Source organism: Schistocerca americana, chromosome 2, assembly GCF_021461395.2.
Source record: "Schistocerca americana isolate TAMUIC-IGC-003095 chromosome 2, iqSchAmer2.1, whole genome shotgun sequence".
NCBI classification, from domain to species: domain Eukaryota; kingdom Metazoa; phylum Arthropoda; class Insecta; order Orthoptera; family Acrididae; genus Schistocerca; species Schistocerca americana.
Genome location: NC_060120.1, coordinates 137,109,395 through 137,136,129, shown reverse-complemented (window position 1 = coordinate 137,136,129; position 26,735 = coordinate 137,109,395). Strand labels below are relative to the sequence as shown.

Genomic DNA, 26,735 nt, shown 5'->3' with positions numbered 1-26,735 from the left:
CGCAGGTTTTGAAAGTGGAATTAAAGTTGACTGTCTTCACAAGTTGGAAAACTACCCACATGCCTAACTGAAGATAAGAAAAACGAGGAGGGTTTATTTTCTTCGCTCTGTGTTATGCCGTAACAAATTATGATGGACCCCATTGTGATCAGTTGCTATGTCACGAGCTGCAGATAACACAGAATCAGTTTCCCTAGTTGGAGAGGGGCAGTTGCATTCACCATAATTGGTGGAACTGAGGTCCCAACTGGCCCTTTCAGCGGCCACTCTGTAGCACTGGGAAGGAGAATCCAGACCAGCAGAGACGGTAATAACGGCAAAACAGTTCACCATAGTGTGGAATATATCTCCTACGTGCTTCCCCCGTCGGAGGTTCGAGTCCTCCCTCGGGCATTGGTGTGTGTGTTGTCCATAGCGTAAGTTAGTTTAAGTTAGGTTAAGTAGTGTGTAAGCCTAGGGACCGATGACCTAACCAGTATGAACCCATAAGTACTTACCACAAAATTTAGAATTCACAAAATTCCTACGTTGGTTTGGAGACGTCCATCTTTCGTTACAGCTTTTACTGAGCACCTCCCAAGGTTCCCGGGTATCCTCCTAGGACTGTACTTTTAGTGGAACGGTTTATGGTGCTCAGAAACGGTTTCCAGGACCTCTTTTTGCTCTATCCAATCATTCGAAGACATTTCACTGTCGCTGCCCCGAAGGCCGCGGGGTTGTCTGCTGCTAGCTGGCACTTGAACCTGAGCAGAGTTCACCACCTAGTCCTGGTTGTGGATCGGCATTCATCGTTCCACCAAGGCTGCCTTTCTTAACTGGTTGGAAGACTGTGGACAGGCGCTTGGCGAATCATTTTGGTAACATGATCCACCCATTCCTGGACGCTGTCACTGTGTCTACGTACTAAAAGTCCGTAGTGAAGCGTCCAGTTGGTCCTACTGAAAACCCATCGTCGCTTCTTTCTTCCGGGCACCACTCTTTCTGGCAGTCGAATTCAGATCGGAAGGGCGTCATCTGAATGCAAGTCTTGGAACAGTTTCCACAGAGCAGTATTTGAGAGGGCCAGAGAGCATTTCGGGAAATCGATGCCATTGAACGATTCCACCGCAGTGCTGCAGTGCGTGCCCTCCCACATGTTGATTAGACACGCAAATTATGTTATGAGAAACCCCCAAAGTCATGTAATCCCGGGGCATGTGGTTCCAGAACTACAAAGCACATTTCGTAAATTAAAATTTCCACAGGAGAGGAAAGGGTAGGATAGCTGTGTGAGGAGTACAGTTGTGACGAAGCTGGAACCCCAGCTAATCATAATGTTACTAGAAATGGTGTTCAGGTAACAGAAGTGAAAAAGTCCTGACAAATCTCCCGTGCTACGTACCCAATATGTCATATGCAGAAGGATGGAGATAACTGAACAAAGAATAATCGATAATCCTCAAGATTAATTGAATTTGACGCCAACAAAAATTAAAATAATTACTAATTTTACCACAGACATAACATGACGAATATTGACATCTGATTAATTATAGTTCATTACACATCAACCAAAATCAGATTTTCCCACTATTAAAGTAGTTCACCGATGAGAACACTCTGACTTGTTGCGCTTGGCTGCTGCCTAGTAGCTTGGTGTTGGGCATACGACAATGACCAGCATGAAAATGAACACAAAGACAAGCAACATGAAAACACAGAAAATATAAGTGGTAAACAACACAAGTATACATATATACACGACAAAACGCGAATCAAAACTAAAGACTGAAGACTTGAGTATCGCTGCTAAAAATGAATGAGGACAGTGTCGAAAGGTAAAAGGCTTATGAAATTTTAACATATGTGTTAGAAATGTATTTAAGGAACTAATTTAATTTTGATCTTACTTGCGAAATTTACTAAAAAATGTGAATCAAAATTGAGTGGAATTTCTGTTATGTAACAGCCAGAGGCTATGCGGAACTAACACAACTGTAACACAGATGGAAATTATATTAAAAAAACCTTTCAGTAATAACTCGTGATGATTTAGCTTTTCTGCGATGTACAACGGCAATCTTCATTTAACTGGCGTTGTCTTCGTATCGTCATCGTCCGCGTTGTTTGCCTGTAATCTATGAGCGCACGTTCCACTGATTATCCGGTCATGCTAAACCTCTTGACTGCAACAGTCTGTTCGTAGTCGCAGAATCCTCTTGATTAACGTATATGCACCTACCGATGTAGGTAAGACACACTTCATTCAATTAACACGTGGCGCATGCCGACGTCATAACGTTTGCTAACCGCCAATGGCCACAGTTTTTATTTTGCTGTTTACCTTTCCGTTGTGACTCGGAACGTTTTAAAGTACCACAATCGATACAGAGAACATACATTAATATCTCGATAGTTTGGTTAACAACCCGCATTACAAGCCAAACTGTTCGTACTTTTCACAGTGGATAACGTACTCCCATAGCAATCATGCGGCGATCGTAATTTCAAGACTAATGTCCTGAACAGCAGTTCAGAAAGAGAAGCAGTGCGACGCGTTTGGTTATAAGCTGCTTTGCCCATGGTACGCATCGAAATGAAAACACGTATCATCGATAAAACAGCTTTCCACTTCGGCCAAGGACACACCACTACCCAACTCACACGAAACGAGTCATTTCCTTCCCTCTCAAGAGGCTTCTTTGCTGCCGTTCATCTATAGACTTCTCAATATATATCTGCAGCTCAACGCATCTCACTTCGCATTTCACAGAATACGCTGTTTTACAGTTACGTGTTAATACCACAATTTCATATTATCATGTTTACAGAGAATAACTGAAATGATGCGTTAATAAAAGTGCAAGCACATAGCATCAAAAAGATAAAAATACCATTTCCTTGACTTACACGGAAAGAAAGTTGTACAAAGAAACGAAGCTACAAAATCCATACCGTATTAAATCTTCCAACTGACGAAGAAAGTAGAAAACAAGAAAAAGAGGAGAGCTCAGGAAAAAGGTAACGGAATCTGTGTAGTGTCATGGCGATATCTTCACACTGAGAGCCATTTTGTCTTCCACCTCATGTGGGGTCCTGTAGTGGGAATTTATCGTTAAATTATGACGCTCATGTGCTGGTACAGCGACAGTTTGTAGGCTGGTTGAGAAAAGAAAGGAATGGTACGCATCGTTCACCAAAACAGCCACTCCTCCTATAGTTTTCTCCCCGCTAAGGTCGTCTTTTTATGGAGAATACAGTCACATACCTCAGGGGCGTCTCTTGGAGACATATATATATATATATATATATATATATATATATATATATATATATATATATATATATATTCGCCTACCATGAGCTGCTAGACATAGTCCCTCCACAGGAATCTTCAACTAATTCAAATTCCACTGTATTATGAAATCCGTCTTAACTTCGACATTTCCTCCGTCTTTATACCCCTGTAGTTCCTCTAGCGTAGGTTGGCTGAAGTGGATGAGAGTTACGTTAGGGATCTGTTGGTTCCCTAAGGAAAACACCGCCGTCCATACCATCGATAATGTGGTCACCATCTGATCCATAAAACAGGACCAATGTCGCATGGTGTGTTAGTTTGGGACGAGATAGTTTCAGCCTGTTGCTTTTCGTCCCCGACTTGGACTTTGTGGATGGTGGCAAAACTGTGTTGTAACAGAAATATTCATCTGTCTGCCGTGAGGGTTTGTTGTTCTCTCCGACATTAGATTTCGACTCCACCATTTTTTCAAACACAAGGAAGCCTCATTATTTGACTTGTGGTGCAGACGTGCTCTCCTACAGGGTGTACCACAATTCATGCTACACAATTTTAGATGTTGCGAAGGGGACTTATTAGATCAAGTTCTACATAGGAACTCATGTGCGGAAAAGTCATCCAACGACGCTCCAGAGTGTCAAAGGTAGATATGTTTCACAGTAGCGAAGGTGAACAATTGCTCATAACTCCTCAGGTATGCATTTTAGAGCCCACGTATATTTGACATTTTTTCCTTGTTTTGGTCCATACTACCACTTATGAACGTTGTATACCCTAAAATCAGAAAAAAAGCACCAGTATTTGTATTCAACTGTCAGATGTATCAGAACGGTTTTCCCTTATAACTTTCGACTCGTTCGTTTCTGTTGCGGGACCCCTATCTCAAATTGATACATTATTCCTTCTCCATCACCCTAGAAAGTTTGAGACATCAGAATCACCCTGTATTATATACATACGTTTACAGACGTGCCGTCGCCTGTAACGTTGACGCTCTGTAGCATCGTTGAATGACATTTATGGACGTTGGTTACTATGTACAACGCAATCTACTAAGTCCCCTCTACAACCACTAGAAATATGTAGAATGAATTGTGAAACATCATCTATATTTACAGCGGTAGGTTTTTGTGCTCTGCTCAGCAGTCGAAATCTGGGAGCCAACATTAGTCATCTGGAAGCACTGTTTCAGTTATGATGCATTGACTACATGAAAGTAGGTGGCTAGGTAGGCTAAAAGCCCTCTTCACGTCGAAGTATAAGATGCGTCATGTGACTTAATCTCCGAGATTTTCATCTCCTCTGCCGAAAGGAAACTGGATGATTTTTGGGGCAACTGACACACATGAACGGGAAAGGGCATTGAATAATTGTCTGGTGTGCAACGGAACCGCATCTCGGTATGTAACATGACCATTGTAAATCATCGTGGCGCGGCACATGCGTTGATGCTTAAAGCAGATTTTTAGTTTAGTTAAATGGGCCCTAACTCTAAGAGAGAGAGAGAGCCTGCGGCAATGTACTCCGGCAATGTCAGTAAATTGAATGTCACGATAAAACATGGTGTATTCTGGTACTCAACATTAACTCTTTTGATAAACTTTTGAACTTTGGTGACACATTCGCTTTCCTGTCCCTGTCGAATTTCTTTGGCATCTTTATCAATAATATCACTGCATGTTACAATTCCCCTACAATAATTTAGACCAGTCTAATGAACAAATAAAGCGAGTTGGGTCTCACACGATCGCTGTTTCCGGAATCCATGTTGATTCCTACAGAGTAGATTTTGGATTTCCAAAAACGACATGATACTCGAGCAAGAAACATGTTCTAAAATTCTACAACAGATCGACGTCTAAGATATAGGTCTATAGGTTTGCGCATCTGCTCGATGACCCTTCTTGAAGACTGGGACTACCTGCGCTCTTTTCCAATCATTTGGAACCTTCTGTTCCTCTAGAGACTTGCGGTACACGGCTGTTAGAAGGGGGGCAAGTTCTTTCGCTTACTCTGTGTAGAATCGAATTGGTATCCCGTCAGGTCCAGTGGACTTTTCTCTGTTGAGTGATTCCAGTTGCTTTTCTATTCCTTGGACACTTACTTCGATGTCAGCCACTTTTTCGTTTGTGCAAGGATTTAGAGAAGGAACTGCAGTGCGGTCTTCCTCTGTGAAACAGCTTTGGAAAAAGGTGTTTAGTATTTCAGCTTTACGCGTGTCATCCTCTGTTTCAATGCCATCATCATCCCGTAGTGTCTGGATATGCTGTTTCGAGCCACTTACTGATTTAACTTAAGACCAGAACTTCCTAGGATTTTCTGTCAAGTCGGTACATAGAATTTTACTTTCGAATTCACTGAATGCTTCACGCATAGCCCTCCTTACGCTAACTTTGACATCGTTTAGCTCCTGTTTGTATGAGAGGTTTTGGCTGCGTTTAAACTTGGAGTGAAGCTCCCTTTGCTTTCGCAGTAGTTTCCTAACTTTGTTGTTGAACCACGGTGGGTTTTTCCCGTCCCTCACAGTTTTATCCGGCACGTACATGTCTAAAACGCAATTTACGATTACCTTGAACTTTTTCCATAAACACTCAACATTGTCAGTGTCGGAACAGAAATTTTCGTTTTGATCTTTTAAGTAGTCTGAAATTTGCCTTCTATTACTCTTGCTAAACAGATAAACCTTCCTCCCTTTTTTTATATTCCTATTAACTTCCATATTCAGGGATGCTGCAACGGCCTTATGATCACTGATTCTCTGTTCTGCACTTACAGAGTCGAAAAGTTCGGACCTGTTTGTTATCAGTAGGTCCAAGATGTTATCTCCACGAGTCGTTTCGCTGTTTAATTGCTCGAGGTAATTTTCGGATAGTGCACTCAGTATAATGTCACTCGATGCTCTGTCCCTACCACCCGTCCTAAACATCTGAATGTCCCAGTCTATATCTGGTAAATTGAAATCTCCACCTAAGACCATAACATGCTGAGAAAATTTAAGTGGAATGTATTCCAAATTTTCTCTCAGTTGTTCTGCCACTAATGCTGCAGAGTCGGGAGGTCGGTAAAAGGAGCCAATTATTAACCTAGCTCGGTTGTTGAGTGTAACCTCCAGCCATAATAATTCATAGGAACTATCCACTTCTACTTCACTACAGGATAAACTACTACTAACAGCGACAAACCCGCCACCACCGGTTGCATGCAATCTATCCTTTCTAAACACTGTCTGTGCCTTTGTAAGAATTTCGGCAGAATTTATTTGGCTTCAGCCAGCTTTCTGTACCTAAAACGATTTCAGCTTCGGTGCTTTCTATCAGCGCTTGAAGTTCAGGTACTTTACCGATGCAGCTTCGACAGTTTACAATAACAATACCGATTGCTGCTTGGTCCCCGCATGTCACGAGGCATCACAACAACGTTTCACCAGGCAACGCCGTTCAACAGCTGTTTTGTGTGTGAGAAATCGGTTGGAAACTTTCCTCCTGTCAGCACGTTGTAGGTGTCGCCACCGGCGCCAACCTTGTATGATTGCTCTGAAAAGTTAATCATTTGCATATCGTGGCATCTTCTTCCGATCGGTTAAATCTCGCGTCTGTAGCACGTCATCTTCGTTGTGTAGCAATTTTATTGGCCAATAGTGTAACTTGTTTACTTGGATGGCTTTCCTTCGAACAGGAACGTACAATTACGCATCATCTTGGTATAATTACGTTGTACTCCCAGTTCACCTACATCTTTACTTACAGGGTGTTTCAGAAATGACCGGTATATTTGAAACGGCAATAAAAACTAAACGAGCAGCGATAGAAATACACCGTTTGTTGCAATATGCTTGGGACAACAGTACATTTTCAGGCAGACAAACTTTCGAAATTACAGTAGTTACAATTTTCAACAACAGATGGCGCTGCGGTCTGGGAAACTCTACAGTACGATATTTTCCACATATCCACCATGCGTAGCAATAATATGGCGTAGTCTCTGAATAAAATTACCCGAAACCTTTGACAACGTGTCTGGCGGAATGGCTTCACATGCAGATGAGATGTACTGCTTCAGCTGTTCAATTGTTTCTGGATTCTGGCGGTACACCTGGTCTTTCAAGTGTCCCCGCAGAAAGAAGTCACAGGGGTTCATGTCTGGCGAATAGGGAGGCCAATACACGCCGCCTCCTGTATGTTTCGGATAGCCCAAAGCAATCACACGATCATCGAAATATTGATTCAGGAAACTAAAGACGTCGGCCGTGCGATGTGGCCGGGCACCATCTTGCATAAACCACGAGGTGTTCGCAGTGTCGTCTAAGGCAGTTTGTACCGCCACAAATTCACGAAGAATGTCCAGATAGCGTGATGCAGTAATCGTTTCGGATCTGAAAAATGGGCCAATGATTCCTTTGGAAGAAATGGCGGCCCAGACCAGTACTTTTTGAGGATGCAGGGACGATGGGACTGCAACATGGGGCTTTTCGGTTCCCCATATGCGCCAGTTCTGTTTATTGACGAAGCCGTCCAGGTAAAAATAAGCTTCGTCAGTAAACCAAATGCTGCGCACATGCATATTGCCGTCATCAATCCTGTGCATTATATCGTTAGCGAATGTCTCTCGTGCAGCAATGGTAGCGGCGCTGAGGGGTTGCCATGTTTAAATTTTGTATGGATAAAGGTGTAAACTCTGGCGCATGAGACGATACGTGGACGTTGGCGTCATTTGGACCGCAGCTGCAACACGGCGAACGGAAACCCGAGGCCGCTGTTGGATCACCTGCAGCACTAGCTGCGCGTTGCCCTCTGTGGTTGCCGTACGCGGTCGCCCTACCTTTCCAGCACGTTCATCCGTCACGTTCCCAGTCCGTTGAAATTTTTCAAACAGATCCTTTATTGTATCGCTTTTCGGTCCTTTGGTTACATTAAACCTCCGTTGAAAACTTCGTCTTGTTGCAACAACACTGTGTTCTAGGCGGTGGAACTCCAACACCAGAAAAATCCTCTGTTCTAAGGAATAAACCATGTTGTCTACAGCACTCTTGCACGTTGTGAACAGAACACGCTTACAGCAGAAAGACGACGTACAGAATGGCGCACCCACAGACTGCGTTGTCTTCCATATCTTTCATATCACTGGCAGCGCCATCTGTTGTTGAAAATTGTAACTACTGTAATTTCGAAAGTTTGTCCGCCTGAAAATGTACTGTTGTCCCAAGCATATTGCAACAAACGGTGTATTTCTATCGCTGCTCGTTTAGTTTTTATTGCCGTTTCAAATATACCGGTCATTTTTGAAACACCCTCTATATAGGAATTCGATATTTTTCACGCTACACACCCAGTAACAATGAACACGTCATTTACCACAAGATGTGATCCGCTGCTATGACTGATTTCACTGTGGGGTCTGGGTGTTGACAATGCCTAACTGTTGGATAGGCTATATCTATGTAGCCTGTTTGTTTCTCCCTTCCTCATTTCGTCCTGCGCTGGAATTCAGTTTCACTTTCTCTATTGCAATAAATGGCTCTAAGCACTATGGGACTTAACATCTGAGGTCATCAGTCCCCTAGAGTTAGAACTAGTTAAACCAAACTAACCTAAAGTCATCACACACATCCATACCCGAGGCAGGATTCGAACCTGCAACCGTAGCAGCAGCGCGATTCCGGACTGAAGCACCTAGAACCGCTCGGTCACAGCTGCCGGCTTCTCTATTTCACCTTCGCACTCAAAGTGAATAGCACTGGTAATTAGCTGCCACGCTTCCTAATACCTTCTGCACCGCGAGCTCTTTGTCTTTGATTTTCAGCTTTTGTGGCTTCCGCGTTCGCTAGATATTTGTTAATATTTGTTACTATTCTTCCGTCTCCGTGCAAAACTCTCAGTGTTTCTAGATGTAGAACATCTTGTACTAATGTGCATACCTCGTTAGATATGTTTATTTAGCTGAAGTAATTTTCCTACGAGTGTAACGGTTGCTTAGCAAAGGTGTTCGATAGACAAATACGGTGTCCAGGAATGTATTAAATTTTCAGCCACAGAAGCATTTACATTTGTTCACACGTGAAATGTGTGAATAAAAATCCTAGGCCAGGATCGCTAAAATTTCTTTACTGATTACTAGTTTCACCTCATTGACGAACCATCTTGAGATCTAAAGTACAGAAAACTGCATAAAAGTGGTCATGAATAGCGCAATATATTTTATATTTAAACTTTCATTCTGTGATAAATACCTATGAAAATGGCTGACCGCTCGCCAATGGAAAGAGCGGGAAGAGCCACACTTCTAGGAAGACACAGTTCAGCGCCCACAGTTAACGCTGCCTTAACCAGCAAACGGTCGCTGGTCGCACCCAATTTGGTCGCAGGCTTCGAAAGCATTAGTAGTGAGTAACAGGAATATGGTACCTAGCCTGTGTTCTGCCAGTAGTAATAGAGTGTAAAATAATTGCTTGTAGGAGGCACAGGAAGCACATCACTCCACTTCATAACGAGAAGTTGAGTTTCGTCCTTGTTAGAAATAGTGTTCTATTAATTTGAAAGTGTTATGTACAGATCCTTTTGGACTCCTTTCACCGGCCATCGCAACTTCTGTCCTTCCTTGTTTGTGTCAGTGCTGTAGCGGACCCAACAATCGTGGTGCCTTTTTCCAACATGACAATGCTCATTCACACATGGCACGTGTCGCTATGAACTGCCTGAGTAATGTTCAGATACTCCCGTGACAATCAAGGTCCACAAACGTCTTCCGTTCTGGACATTTCAGTTTTATGTCAGACAGTGTACACAGGAAGCTCAATTTCTCTTGCAGACTTCTATGGTTGTGGAAAGGACTTAGTAAATAAAGTTTTGATAAGGAACCAATGTCCATTTATTAACCGTTTGAACATAAAATCCCCCGTTCAAGGTACTCACACAGAAGAGAGGGCTATGTCGTCAGTCCTTGGTGTAATTATGACATCACATACCGTTTTACACCGAAGCGGCAAATAATCTGGTATACGCATGCGTATTCAAAAACAGAGATATGTAAACTGGCAAAATAGGGCTCTCTGGTCAGCAACGCCTATATAAGACAATTGCCTGGCGCAATTGTTAGATCGGTGACTGCTGCTACAATAGCAGGTTATCAAGATATAAGTGAATATAAATTTAGGCTTCCGCGGCCATCGTCACACTCAATAACATTTTTCTGGGTTTGTAATCAAAAACACCCTGAAGAAAGTCACTTTCAACAGTGATCGAAATGTCGGTAGCTTTACGTATTGACAATTCGGTCACAAACTCAGAAAAATTTTATTGACGAGGATTTAATGAGTTTAAAAGTGTTGTTATTGTCGGCGCAGCAGCAATGGGTCACAGCATCTCCGAGGTAGCGATGAAATGGGGATTTTTTCCCTATGACCACTTCACGAGTGTACCGTGAATATCAGGAATTTGGTAAAAACTCAAATCTCCGACATCACTGTGGCCGGGAAAAGATCCTGCAAGAACGGGACCATTCACAACTGAAGAGAATCGTTGAGTGTGACACAAGAGCAACCTTTCCGCAAATTGCTGCAGATCTCAATGCTGGGCCATCAAAAAGCGTCAACGTGTGAACCATTCAACTAAACATCACCGCTATGGGCTTTCGGAGCCGAATACTCACCTATGTACCTTAGATGATTTCACGACACAAAACCTTATGCCTCGACTGGGCTCGACAACAACGACATTTGACTGGTCGGACTAGTCTAACTTCAAATTGTATCGAGCGGACGGACATATACGGGTGTGGAGACAACCTCATGAATCGATGGACCCTACATGTCAGCAGGGGACTGTTCAAGCTGATGGAGGCTCTGGTAGGTAACACGTACGTAAGCATCCTGTTTGATCACCTCATCCATTCATGTCCATTGCCCATTCCAACGAAGTTGGGCAATTCCAGCAGGACAGTGTGACACCCACACGTCCAGAATTGTTACAGTGGCTCCAGCAACACTCTTCTTAGTTTAAGCACTTCCGCTGGCCACAGACTCCCCAGACGTGAACATTATTGAGCATACCTGGGATGCCTCGCAACGAGCCGTTCAGAAGAGATCACCACCCTGTCGTATTCTTACGGATAATGGGCATCCCTGCAGCATTCATAGTGTCATTTCCCCCCAACACCACTTCAGAAATTAGTCGAGTCCATGCCACGTCGAGCTGCGGCGCTTCTGCGTGCTCGCGGGGTTCCTACAGATATTAGGCAAGCGTACCAGTTTCTTTGGCTATTCAGTGTAGTTTGGCTATAAGAACGACTTCGAGACAATGGTACGTTCGCATATTGGAGGACTGACCATGACCCTCCACGGACGCGCAAGACTCTCACGTAGAAGAGAGCCCGACGGCTACTCTAAGTATTGGCCATGCCCAGGGCTCCTGTAGAGCTCACAGGTGGTGTCCTCTGTGTGCTGTGGAGCGCGAGATTTGAAAGTGTTCCACTATTCAAACATATTTTACATCGACACAGTACTTTTCCAGACGTGGGCTCATTATTAAACATCTACTAAGTCCCCTCCACACCACCTGGATTCCTGTAGTAGGAGATGTGAAACAGCCTGTGTACAGGGTGTAAACTATAACTTGTCATATCGTACTAGAATGATGTTGTTTAAAGTCGAGGCATGATAGTCACAATCTGTCAAGCCAGGAAAGAGCTTCTAATTGGCCTTCAAAATCCACCTGTGCTACAGCGTATGGTCACCATGCGAGATTTTGGGTAAAATCGTCCTTGAAAATTAAAAACTCCTTTCTTGCTCATTCAAAATGTAAAAATTACGTGTGTGTAAATTTTGTAGCCAAGTATTGTGAATTTGAACAGTATGATATATGAAATGCAATCTTTTTGTTTGCCTGTCGTTGCTACTGCGAAGCTATTGTGGTTTTAAAGGTTAAGTTCAGATCGAATTGAAAACGTAATTAGCTTATGCACAACGACAGTTCTTTTTCTTTCATTACCCTCGCGGAAAAGTCGAAATTATCAATGTTAATGAAACAGCCGACTAAAATAGTTGCGTAAGAGAGCGAGGTACTACTGAAAATCTCAGATTCGTATTACCGTATTTGTGGTCGTTTCCCTCCACTATACGTTGCAAGTGTACTATATTGAATTGTTCGTCAACCTAGGTACATTATAAGCAGGTATCGGCTACAGCTATCGCTTACACCCGGTGTATGCGTAAGGTGCCTACATGCCGCTACTGATGATAACACCAAAAATAAAAAAAAGTGCATTGAAACTGCCAACAATGTTATTTAAAGCATTACATATTAGTGCACAATATGTGGAGCAAAAGTAAAGGACGGAAGTAAGAGCGAAGAAAATGGCAAACGTACTCGTCAAATATCTGGGGAACAGAACCTGGCAAAGATCTGTTTAACGCACTTGAAATACAAATATCACTAAAATAAATGTGGGACAACGTTATTCACAGGTAATTCCAGTTATCCAGTGTTACAGAAAATTGTGTGAATGAATTTTTTCAGATGTTATGCAATGTGACAATGCAAAGAGTCTCTATAATTAAAGATTTTTTAAAAGTAATCAAGTCATCAAGGGTCTTCTTTTTTTAATGACTAATCTCTGCGCTTCAGTTACAGCACCTAAAGAGAGTATCAGACTTTTCCACAGTTGAGCTTTCTGAGCACAGAAACTTAGGTGGTGTAATGGTTTTCCTAACCGGAACGCAGGGAAAAAATTACGCTTTGTGGTAAGAAACATCAGTAACTACCGTGTCATTTCCTTTGATGACACTTTCTTGTGTGTTTGGGTCGTCTGAGGAGCACAGCCTTCAAGTACTGGTGTCATTTGATTTCACTATGATATAATTCGCTCCTATGCTTTGCATGTTGTGCCATCCATTGCTGTTTTAGAAACTCACTGTAGGAAGACACACCTTGTAGTGGATATTTGCAGTGAGGGGAGATCTACAAGGCTGAATCGATCAAACTTTCCGCAACCATTTCATAGAGTGAATTCTTCAAAGCAGCATCGATAAACGCAGGTAATGCGTAATGACTTCCTGTAAACTGACTGGGTGCATAGAGTAAGTTACAGCAAGTAAGGTTCCCCATAAGTGTCGTGGTTAAAAATCAATTGCCTATAAACAGTAAATTACTTCATCAGAGTATTTTATGGAGTATTTGTACGTGCACAGATCAGTACTCCTACCAGTGACAGATATGTAAAGTTCACTGCACTGAAGAGCCAAAGTATCGTGAGTACTGCCCACTGCAAAAGTGGAAGCGGCCTGCACTACCACATCTCACAATAATACTAAAAATAAAACCATGAAACTGATTTGTCTGCCTGGCAGTCTGTTTGAACATGCTAATCTCCACAACATGTAGACGAATTTTCCTTATGTTTTCACAGGTAATATAAAAATTCCATCTCTAGTGATTTAAAGCTCTACCTAAAACCACTGTGTCTGTTAATTCTTTTACTACACTAATCTCCAAACCTAGTAAACGAATTTTTGGGATGTTTTCACAGGTAACTCGAACTTAGCTTACGCCTACATATAGGTTTATTTCCTCAAACTCAGCTCACAGAAGAAAAGCATATTGCAATATAATGCTTCTTCGAGAAAGGAGTTTACGCTTTGACATTTGAATTGTATCGCATTCGTGAAAATGTTTTTATTGATCATATGTCCTACATAACACGATTCAATGTGATGAATACAATGCTTATACAATCATCAACGTGTTCAATCCATGTTTCCATACTAATATTATTATAAGCACATATATATCCTTATGTTGCGTTTTCACGATTAAACTGCTGCAACGATTTCGATTGAATTTGGTATGCAGATTGCTTAAACGCAGAGGAAGGTCATAGGATACTTTACAAAGTTAAGAATAATAATATACAAAGTAACACTCAGAGTATGAAATAGGGGATGGGGAACCGCGCGACTGCTACGGTCGCTGGTTCGAATCCTGCCTCGGGCATGGATGTGTGTGTTTCTAAGTTCGAGGGGACTGATGACCTCAGATGTTAAGTCCCATAGTGCTCAGAGCCATTTGAACCATTTGAACCATTTTGAAATAGGGGATAGAACACCCTTCTTCACATCAGTCAACACAGTGTGTGGCGAAAAATATTAAATTTGTCGAATAATGTCCACATTATATGCGCTACTACCCACTTCCTTCCGTATGCACCGCTCGGCAGTGTCACTACACAAACTTCTGTGTCGTGCAATGGGGCATAGGAGCAGTGGGGAACAGAGTTACGCTTCCTGGGCTATAATTCATGAAACTGACAGACACGTCAGGGCAGCTGAGATTATAGCAAGTACAGTAGCTTAGCTACTCAGTATCAATCATTATAACAAAATTACTGATATACAAGCATAGTCATGGGCAAGCAGCTAGTAATTATTAAAGATTTGGGCGGTTTGGGCACGTGATGCAGTAAGGAAGGTTATTAACTCAGCAGAGCCGAAAGATGAATCATTCTAGAAACGATAAGGCTTCAAATGATGAAACCCAATGGCCTAAACTACTTTCACAAAGAGCAAGTTATTACACCCTTACACCTTGGAAGGAGGATCTCTGAAACAGCGAAGCTGGTCAGATGTTGGTGTGCTGCTCTCGTGAGTGTTGAGGGAAAGTGGATGAAGGAAGGTGAAACAAAATGTAGGCGAAAAGGTGATGTACGTCCACGCACCATGGAATGTGGATGCCGGAACCTTGCCTGCACTGTAAAGTGGGACAGGTGCAAACTTTTGTCAGAAATGACGGCACAGTACAAAACTGGCGCCAGTAAAAGTGTTTGGGACCATGTAGTTCGGCGAAAAATGTTGATAATAGGGCTTCAGAGCACATGACATCTATTTGATAATATGTTTATCCTACAAAATCATCAATTACAAATGTAATAGGTACGACATCATCCAGGTTGTAGCGTGAATATATCCAAACATATCGTCATGTTTCTTGTTGTACCAGGCGATGTTAGTGTCCCAACAAGCCTGCATCCACGCAAACGGATGCTGGGAAGATGAATTCTTCCACGAATGGTGGCCGGCGAGGGCAGTATTCCCTTTTTCGCAGCTTCCACTAACCTTCTCACCTCATGGTAGCAATTGCAGCCTGCGTCCTCAGTTATCCAGGATGCATTCCCATCTCTGTCTTCCTCTACGGTTTCTACCCTCTACAGCTCCCTACAGCTACAGTACATGTGAGTTACTCCCTGATGACTTAAAGTTGACCTGTCACCATGTCCCTTCCTCCTGTCAGTGTTTTCCGTACATTCCTTTCCTCGCTGATTCCGTGGAGAAACTCTTCATTTATTATCAGTCAATCTAATTTTCCAAATTCTTCTGTAGGACCACATCTCATATGCTTCGATTTTGTTCTTTTCCCGTTTTATTACAGTCCTTCTTTCACAACAATGCAATGCTGTGCACCAAACGTACATTCTCAGAAACTACTTCCTCAAACGAAAGTCTATGTTTGATACTAGTAGACTTCTCTTGGCCAGGAATGCCCTTTTCTGACAGTGCTAGTATGCTTTTTATGTCCTCCTTGTTTCGTCCGTCATGGGTTATTTTGCTGCCTACATATCAGATTTCCTTAACTTCATCTGCTTCGTGATCCCCATCTCTGATGTTAAGTTTCTAGCGTTTCTTATTTTTGCTACATCTCATAACTTCTGTCTTTCTCCGATTTAATCTCAATTCGTATTCTGTACTCATTAGCCTGTTCGTTCCATTCGACACATGCAGTAATTCTTCATTTACACTGAGGGTAGCAATGTCCTCAAAGATTCTTATCCCTCATATCCTTTCACTTTGAATTTTAATCCCACATTTGAACCATTCTTTTATGTCCCTTATTGCTTCTTCGACGTATAGAGTGAACAGTAGGGACGGAAGACTACCTCCTTGCCTCACATCCTTTTTAATCCACTCTTATTGCTGCATCTTAGTTCTTGTGCGTGTCGTACCAGAGCTTTTATCAGAATTTCGAACATCTTTCACCATTTTACACTGTCAAACGCTTTTTCTAGGTTGACAGATCTTGTGAACATGTTTTGATTTTTCTTCAGTCTTGCTTCCACTTGCTCTCTGGTACCTTTACCTTTCCTCAAGACAAACTAATAATCATCTAACAGTTACTCAGTTTTCTTTTCAGTTGTCCATTATGTTATTCTGGGTATAATCTTCGATGCATGAGCTGTTGTTAAACCGACTGCGCGATAATTCTCGCACCTATCGGCTCTTGCTGTTTTCGGAGTTGTGTGAACGATATATTCCCGAAAGCCTGATTGGCCTATTGCAGGGCTCATATATTCTCTACGCAGCCGTGAAAAATCGCTTTGTTGACACAGCCCACAATGATTTTAAATATATCAATGCAATATTATCTTTACCTTCCGCGTTATTTGTTCTTAAGTCAAATGGCTCTGAGCACTATGGGACTCAACTGCTGAGGTCATTAGTCCCCTAGTCCTAACTAAACTAAGGACATCACAAACATCCATACCCGAGGCAGGATTCGAACCTGCGACCGTAGCGGTCTTGCGGTTCCAGACTGCAGCGCCTTTAACCGCACGGCCACTTCGGCCGGCTTTATTCTTAAGTCCTCCAAAGTTCTTTTAAATTGTGATTCTAATACTGACGACTCCTATTTCTTCTTGTATCACGTCATCAGCGCAGTCCTCACCCTCATAGGGACATTCAGTGTACTTTTTCCACGAATGCGTTCTCTCGTCTGCATTTAGCTGTGCAATTGCCATTGCACTCTTAATGTTATCGGCTTTGCTTCTAATTTCTCCGGAGGCTGTTCTGACATTTGTATATGCTGAGTCGCCCCTTCCGAGAATCATTTCTCCTTTTATTTTTCCACGTTTTTTATATAGCCATTTCGCCTTAGTTTCCCTGCACTTGCTATTTATTTCATTCCTAGGTGACGCATTTCTGTGTTCCTGAATGTCCACGAACGTTTTTTTACTTCCTTATTTCTTCTGTTACTAAAGATTTCTTGCACTTACCTTCCTTTTATCAATGTTTTTCTTTCCCCCTTCTGTGATTGCTCTTTTTAGAGATGTCTATTTCTCTTCAGCTGAACTTCCCACGAGCTATTCACTGTCGCTGAGTCTATAGTCTAAGAGAACTTCAAGCGTATGTCCTCACTCCTTAGAACTTTCGTATCCCGCTTCCCTGCGCACTGATTCTTCCTGACTAGTCTCTCAAATTTCAAGCTACACTTCATCATTAGTACAATGTGATCTGATCTTATATCTGCTGCTGGGTATGTCTTACAGTCAACATCTGATTTCGGAATCTATGTCTGAACATGATGTAATCTATCAGCAAACTTCCCGTATCTCCAGGACTTTCAAAGTCTACCTCCTCCTTTTGTGATTCTGTGTCACCAGTTGAACTTTACTGCAGAGAAGAAAGATGTCATTCCCTCAACCAAGCTCCTATTTTTCCGTACCCGTTTCTTCTGCTTCTTCCCCACAGTCGCATTCCAATTCCTCATTGCTATTAGGTATTCATCTCTTTTTTCGCACTGAATTATCCAGTCAATTCATATTTTCCTCTTGTGCTCGCGACATTGGTAGGTATACCTGAGTTTTCGTGTCGATGTTGGTTTGCTGTCTATCCTGATGGAAACACCTCTATCCGTGGACAGGTCAGAGTAACTTACTTCCTCCTCTGCCTTTCATATATGGGCAGGGAACTCACAATTTGGAGAAAGATGCAGAACAGGTTTAGTTTGCGTGGATCGTCCAGGGCATTGCGGTGGGAGGCAGTTACGGCGATAAAAATGCCAGCCCATCATCCGGACAACGTAGAGCGTCTGCCGATGGAAGGCAGTAACACGCCATTGATGTGATGGTATACAGAATGCTATTTTCGGCGAGTAGGAGTATAGGCTCAGGATGTAGATAGCGTCTTAAGAGATCTGACCAAGAAACTCGACCGTAGGTGACGTTATTGTGGGGAAGGTGTCTCTCCCAACCGATGTTAAAGAGTAGATCCTGTTTTTTGCTTTTGTTTTCCCACGGTGGCGAGATCGCGCTGATGGGGCGAACACGCCTCGCCATTGATAGGTGTGCTGTGGCGCCTATCCCAAGTTCCACTTTTCGAGCGGAGAAGGGTGCTAAGGAAATGGACTGGAAGAGCAGCTGTGCAAAGTCCTCCTCATGTGGCAAGTGACAGTCCAGGTCAGTGCTTTGCGTAGTTTTCGTTATTTCGGAGGTAAGTGAATTCGAACGTAGGCAGATTGTTGGTCCTAGTATGGTGGCTGCCTCCGCAACAAATAGCCGCAAATTTTGGTGTTTCAAAAGACACCGTATCGAAGATTTATACCGCACCCAGGGAAAGCGGGAAAACGTAATCCGATAAATCACAACGCGAACCGAAGTGTGTGTTGAGTGATCGTGACAGACTGTCATTGACTGTGCCAAAAAACAGCAGAAGGACTTCAGTAAAAATCACTGAGAAATGCACTGTAACAGTCGTGAACCCTTTCAGCTCCTAAATATTATGAAGGGAGATCCATAAGCAAGGAACTGCAGGACGAACTGTAATTCCAAAACGAAGAAGTAGTGATGCCGAAGCCAAAAAACCTGGTCTATGAATCAGTGGAAGAAAGTCACTTGGTCGGATGAGCGTTGTCACACCCTGTTACCAACTCTGGCTGACTTTACGTCACAAGAGTGAATTATGATTTCGGCAGCCGTATCGTCGTATTGTATGGGGCCTTGGTAACTCTGCAAGGTTACATTACTGTCAAGAATTATGTGACCATTTTGGCTGGCAGGTTCATCCCATGGTACAGAGTGTATTGTCGTGTCTCCACTGACCAACTCAGTCATCATATCTCAACAGTACTGAGCATTTGTACTCCGTTTTGTAGAGAACAATCATGATCACCATCCGCCCCCATAATCATTATCTAACTTGCCACTATTTTGCAGGAATAATGGTATAACATTCCTTTGGAAACCATACAAGTCTTGTCTTTTCCATTCAGAGTCGACTGGTAGCTGATTTGAATGCCAACGCTGTTTGTTCGCCGTATTGGGCAAATTATTGTGTTTTTTTTTTGTTTCTTTTTTCGAATTTTCGACCATCCCTTGTAGGCTGTAGTAGTTACTCAGAGATGAGGTCGCTTTCTCAGGGTAAAGTAGTTTAGCGAACACAGTCAAACCAGTTTTCAGACTCAAGGCCGCAACGACAAATAAACGCTTTAGTAAAGAAATGAAAATAGCACTAGAGCGCTGTAAATGATGTTGACTTGCAATCTAACGAGCGTGTGACCCACCAGCGATGGTGTAATTCACGACAGAAAAATTCTATATACGTGCCAGTGGTTTTATGCAATCAGGTCAGTAAGAAGAGCCGCTGTGCAGTCGTAATAGTATGCAGAGAACACCTATCGCATCTGGACCTGCTCATGTCGGAAATGGTGTACCCCTCGGAGCCACGTAACACAACTTAAGAAACGTAATGGCAAAAAGATTCTCGCCGACGTGTTCCGGAGTAGAATGCCACACTTTTCAAAGACTGTCGGTTTGAAACACGATAAGGATTACTGGTGTGAGAGAATGAATATCTGAACAACTTTCCGACGAACGTTGCGAAGGGAACTGTATGCAGCGGACTTTAGGAACTGGGTACCTCGCTAAGGGCCAACGGCCTTGCCGCAGTGGTAACACCGATTCCCGTCATATCACCGAAGTTAAGCACTGGGCTAGCACTTGGATGGGTAACCCTCGAAATCTGCCGAGCGCTGTTGGCAAGCCGGGTGCATTCAGCTCTTGTGAGGCAAACTGAGGAGCTACTTGTTTTCAGAAGTAGCTGCTCCGGTGTTGTAAAAGCTAAATACAGCCGGGAGAGCGGTATGCTGACCACATGCCCCTCCGTATCCTCATCCATCGACACCTCCTGTGGATGAGGATGACACGGCGGCCGGTCGGTGCCGTTCGACCTTCATGGCATGTTTCGGATGGAGTTAGTTTACCTCGCTAAGAGCCATTGCTGACTGTGGGATATAAATCAACACGTTTTCAGTCGGCCAGACAACTGAGAAATAGGACAGTATCTGTCTGTGGGCGTAGCGGTATGTCCTCTTTTCAAAAGATGCACGCTGCCGATTTCACCGAATGCAAGATGAGCCGTTAACTCTGGCTCGGCGTCTAGGGTGTAGGTAACGTCCAGCGGCACTACTCTGTACCACCTCTCACAACTTTAGTTCCGTCAACAAATCTTCTGCCTCCCATGCTGTGGATGTTTTGTGAAGTCTGAAGTTCTCGATTTCACAGCCACACTGGCTTTGAATAGCTTCTCGCCTGGCCCGTAGAAAATACCTACGACTATTAGGAGCACCATGTCAATCGTAGCAGTCAACAACCTCATAGCTGCTTATTTATGCTGAATCTAAACATCAATCACTGACTTCACCTGGATATGGCTCACCCGAAGAACTTGTGGAGTCTCTTCTTTGCAGAACTGAGATCGTAATCTAGGTGGGCGGAGGGGGGGGGGGTGGTTGTTATGTTTCCGCGTATGTCTACGAAGCAGTATATGAATTTTTATGGAGGTTCAGAGAGGCTAAACATCTTTTTTGTCAGTTAATAATTGAAGCCTAAAGGTTTAGAGGAGAAACAAATTCGTCGACTGCCAATTTCAGCTTTGCGACATCTTGTGAGGCAGAGTGCCACGTAGAAAGGGGAAGGAACTAGAGAGAAGGTGAGCGGTGAGGAACTGCAACAATGAGATAGGAAAGGTGTCACGTAGTGAAGCAGCCGGAGATAACCCTTCCCTCCATTCTCCTCTCCACCATCAAGCCCGAGCGTCCGCAACCGGCCAATAGCGCCTAGCCTCTTCCAGGAAAAAAGGCCCGTCAGCCCTCCCCCCCCCCCCCCCCCCCATTTCACCGTAAATGCTGGCTGAGCGCGAACATCACAGAATGGTAAAAGAGGAGATAAGATTATGAATTATACAAACCACTCGCACGAACATAAGGTAAAACAGATCCGCCCCTTGGAAGTAGTCCCCTAGCAGTAGCGTTAAAGAGGTGTCAAGACTGTTCGCTGCAAAACAATGAAGATGGGTCGCTCTATGACGAAATGGACCACCTAAAGAGTTGGGTTGGAATAACAATGGGGTGGATCCTGTCGCCTCAGATTGTAACCAGGAGACAGCCAAGAATAACTGACATGTACTTCGGTAAAAGACGCTAAATTCTCTTTAAGGAGGCGACGGGAAAAATGCCATACAGTCGTGGACCCCTTGGCGATACATTGCTTGTTCTTTGTTCCAGTCTTTCAAAAGATAAAGACACTGTGTCGACCGCAACTCGAATCCCAATCTGCTCGCTTTCGTGGTTTCCAGCTCAGTAGGATCCATTTATAATTGGTCTTCAGGATCCCTGCATGACTTGCGTCTTAGAAGGAAACAATCGGGCTCCCAGTATCGTCGTGACGAGGAGGATCGTGTATTGCAAAACCATCTGGTTCCGATGACGCATTGGTTTATGGCGTGGAGGATGCTTGGAGAGTTACTACAGATTGCGAGTGTACACTTAACCAAAAACATTTGTGTCTAATCTTACGGGACTTAACTGCTGCACCGAGCGAGATGGCGCAGTGGTTAGCACACAGGACTCGCATTCGGGAGGACGACGGTTCAATCCTGAGTCCGGCCATCCTGATTTAGGTTTTCCATGATTTCCCTAAATCGCTCCAGGCAAATGCCGGGATGGTTCCTTTAAAGGGCACGGCCGGCTTCTTTCCCCGTCCTTCCCTAATCCGATAAGACCGATGACCTCACAGTTTGGTCTCTTTCCCCCAAACAACCCAACCCCAATTTAACTGCTAAGGTCATCAGTCCCTAAACATACACAGTACTTAAATTATCCTAAGGACAAACATACACACCTATGCCCGAGGGAGGACTCGAACCCCCTCCGGGACCAGCGGCACAGTCCATGACTTCAGCGCCGTAGACCGCTCGGCTAATCCCGTGAGGCCTACACGTAACAGAGGGCTTGTTTAACGGCCACTAAAGATATTCTAACAACACATCCGGCCGGTTGTGAATGTTGTTCACAGCCCCCTAGAGAGTGTGAAGGAAAAACTGATGTGCTCATCAGTATCTGAGTTGTCAGCATAGACGATTATGGTACGAGGATATTCCCCAATAATTGGGAGAAGCAAACGTACATATGGCCGATATACAGAGGTATCTGCTTACTATAGGCCCATAAAGATGTTCAGCCTTATCTTAAGATTCCGGCACCTTCCTCCTCTGGTAAGCTGACGGAAGAGTTCAACGGAGGAAGGCGGAGGTCAGAACGAAGAGACTAATGCAAGAAACTGCTGCTGAAGCTCCAGAACTAGATGGCTCTTATGGGAAACGAACCCCCCCCCGTCAGGTACACATGGTGTCTGGGGCAGTAATTCGTATCATAAGTGTCGTTGGAATTGAATGGTCTGACCCTAGCCGCGAATTGGACTTTTCGTGACACCACGGTATCTCCGAGTTTAGTTACCTATCGCTCTCTTCCACGAGCCTAGCCACTACGATGTCTGGTGCTAGTTTGATGTCCTCCAGAGCGAAGAGTGCGGTTGTGTCGACGGGCGCCCACCGAGCCACCGGCAGCACAAGAAGGCGCCGGACCGCCCGCCTGGAGGCCTCTCGCGTCGCCGCCAGCAGCGCCGCCACGGCCCCCGCGGCGTCCCGGCGCCGCACCACCGCCCCCAGGCAGTCGGCGTCCAGCGTGAACACCAGCAGTCGCTGCTCCAGCGCCCCAGACAGCCGCACCGACGACGTGCCGACAGGCACGTCGCTCACCACCGAGTCTCCGCCTTCCGTTACTGTCGCTACGCACGTATAGTTGAAGTACAGCGACAGAACGTCACGCGTCAGATGTCCCAGTTCTGCTTTGAACAATTCTTCGTCGGTTTCCGGCAGAGCGGGAAAAGCGCTACACCTCGTACAGTTTGATAAGTTTAACAGCGCCAGAGAGTAGAAAACCTGAGAGTACATTTTCTTTTCCTCCAGAACAGCAGTGCTACTCCAAATACCTTCGTCAGAAGACAGTCGTACCCTGCTTCGGTGTAGCGCTGAACAGTACTGTTAGCGTTACTCTCGTCCTCTTAAATTTTTATGGTCACTCCCACGGCCAGTCACAACTGTGGCTTGAGAGGACGAATGTATTTCTCCGTGACCGGTGACTATATTTCTTTCGTGCCATATCGTTCCAGACTGCTGCCTCATTATCTATGGATAGAGATAACGTACAAATACAACGATAATACTTCTTACGTTTTCATGCTCAAACAAACAGCAACGGAGCTCCTAGTGAGATTCAAATGTCACCGCGTTGAAATATTTAAAAGTAGGAGAAAAATGAATTTTGTTTTACTGGAACTGCTGAGGTACTCTAATAAATTATTTTCAGAGTCAGGCCGCTTGTGCTTTTCGTGGTGCTGGTACCAAATATTCCGTGACTACTGCAAAACAACGAAAACACTAAAAGATGCATCTCCAGGTTACATGTTGTTGTCGGTTCCTGTGCTGCATCACAAAAATCAACTCAATCCGTGAAGAGAAGAACGTTGCCCGTTACTTCCTTCTTTCTTTATTTAATGTACACTATTACCTCGGCACGAACGTAACAGCAGTTGGCGTATGAAGTGTGGGGAACTTCCGAATATTTTCGCTCAATAACGTCGTGTGGAACTATTTTCTTGAGTAACTCATTACTTAGAAAGAAAGTACCGATCGAAACAAAGAAATCCGTAAGGACAATAAGTGGTGTTCACCCACGAACTTCACGTAGGTACCTCTTCAAGGAGCTAGGCATTTTAACTTCGCAGTCACAATACATATTTTCACTAATGAAATTTGTCATTAACAGTACAAAAAAGAAGGTTCAAATGGCTCTGAGCACTATGGGACTTAACATCTATGGTCATCAGTCCCCTAGAACTTAGAACTACTTAAACCTAACTAACCTAAGGACATCACTCAACACCCAGTATTAACAGTACATCACAGGTTGAGAAGAACAGTGATCTACAAAGCTATAACGCCTTTATTACCCATTGTTGAAGCTATCAGTGGCTGAGACAGAAGTTCAACATGCAGCAACAAAAATATTTTTTTTTTATTTGCCCTATAGCATAAAATGTCTGACAGATAGCGAAGCACGTTTGAAATTTTAAATCTAATTTTAAAGAATTTCTCCTGGACAACTCCTTCTCTTCCAGTGACGAACTTCTACACAACAACTGTAGCCAGTTAAATATTTGTACTAGAATGAAAAGCACAAAAAAAATGTGCATTCATTAATTCTAACACTAATCATGTATACATATCCTGTGAACTGACTCGTTCCGCATCCTTTCGATCAAAATATCGTTCAAATGATCTGTGGAACATGTAACTAACTAACAAACTAGACGAAAGCTTATCTACTGAGTTCCCTACACCGATCCTAAATGCGCTGCATCAATGAGTTAGATGGTTCGATAAGTTAAGAAAAGCAACAAAAATCTCTCTTCTCATATTAACATTTATTATGACGAACAAAGGGAGCGTCCCTCGCTTGTCATTCTCTTTTTACAAATAACCTGCCCCACCCTGGGTTGAGTCTGCTTCTCTTAAGGTTTACTGGCGATTAAATTAATATCGTTACATAGGGGTGAAGCTGGTTGAGCTCCTCTCACCGTTCATTGTGCTTGCCGCAAGAGCGTTCCCAGGATGCGAGCTAAGGGCCCGTGGGATTGGACGGTGTTTGAAAATGTGTGACGTGCCCAGATCACAAGTAGTTATTTGGCGACTAGAGTTTCCAATTCGTCTTGTCTGTGGAGACTGCCATGTTTCACACCACAAATGGTTTCGAAATTCATCTTTTTTTAAGCTTTTCTGTTCTGAAGATTATGCATAGCAAAATTGTGAATCAGATGAACGTGGTAGATACGAGGGTGTGTGAACATCTGTAGCCTAGCTATGCGCAGACTAGGACGCTGCTTAATTTTAATAGCAAGGAGCAATTGGAGAGGGCTGTTATTAATATATGCTCCTCAACTGACAAGCTCCAGAGTGCATTCAGCGTGAAATCAAACACGAAACCTTCGCGTAACAGCCCCAGAAAAAATTTAACCACAGTACATTCTGATGTAGGTGACGCGTATCTGGAAAACTGTTGCTTTTCTCTTCCTGCTTTCGACGCACAATCAATCCAATAGCGTTCCACACACTCGTTAATAGCGTCATTTAAATCCATCGGTGATTTGATGTGAAAGCGTATATGAAATGAGTATAATATTAACGTTGTCTTTCATTACACTATTTCAGTTGAAGAGGATAGAGACAACATACGGTGTGAGAGCGGCTTTCGAATGGAAACTGAATATATGCGTATCCTGCAGACTTGCTAGTTCCAAGCGATTGTCAGACGAAGCTGCATACAGACATACAGAAGCTTAGTAATTAAAACGAGACTGCCAACGAATAGTACCGCATCAGCTACGAAGAGGAAACATAACGTTTGACGAAGCGTTGCGTGAGAAAGTATAAATATCAAGCACTTGGTGATAATTGCATTTTCTCTGAAGAATGGCTGAGGTACTTACTATGAGGTTTCAAAGAAAAAATTATCACCAAGCAACTAAATAAATTACGAGAGTGGACTAGTGGCCAGTCGTGATATTTAACCAGAACAGGACATAGATTGGATAGTGTAAAAATTTCAACTAAAATTTACTGAGTTCACTGTTCCAAGGAAAATAAATCGGTCACTAGCATGCTGCTTTTTGATTATGTATTTATTTATTTAATTAACCAGGTCTGATTGAGGCCATCTGCGTCTCTCTTACGTCGGATCACAGTTTCACACCTACAACATCTTTTTTACTTCATAATAATGTTATTGATGTTGTAGTCTTCAGTCCAGAGACTGGTTCGATGTAGCTCTCCATGCTACTCTATCCTGTGCAAGTATTTTCATCTCCCAGAACCTACTGCAACCTACATCCTTCTGAATCTGCTTATTGTATTCATCTCTTGGTCTCTCTCTACGACTTTTACCCTCCGCGCTGCCCTCCAACACTAAACTGGTGATCCTTTGATGCCTCAGAACACATCCTACCAACAGATCCCTTCTTCTAGTTAAGTTGTGCCACAAATATCTCTCCTCCCCGATTCTATTCAATACCTCCTCATTATTTATGTGATTTACCCATCTAACCTTCAGCATTCTTCTGTAGCATCACATTTCGAAAGCTTCTATTCTCTTCCTGTCTGAAATATTTATCGTCCAGATCCACTTCGATACATGGCGACACTTTATACAAAAACTTTCAGATACGACTTCCCGACACTTATATCTATTTTCGATGATAACAAATCTCTCTTCTTCAGAAACGCTTTCCTTGCTATTGTCAGTCTACATTT

The 26,735-nt window shown here is 43.4% G+C and overlaps 1 protein-coding gene across 1 annotated transcript in view; it reads right to left on the bottom strand.

Moving 5' to 3' along the window:
* Positions 1–26,735, bottom strand: part of LOC124593827 (glutamate receptor ionotropic, delta-1-like) — a 155,591-nt gene that overhangs the window by 94,984 nt on the left and 33,872 nt on the right. Inside the window, exon 2 of the mRNA XM_047132175.1 lies at positions 23,020–23,155. Within this exon, the coding sequence (XP_046988131.1) occupies positions 23,020–23,155 (136 nt within the window). The remainder of the gene's footprint in view (positions 1–23,019; positions 23,156–26,735) is intronic.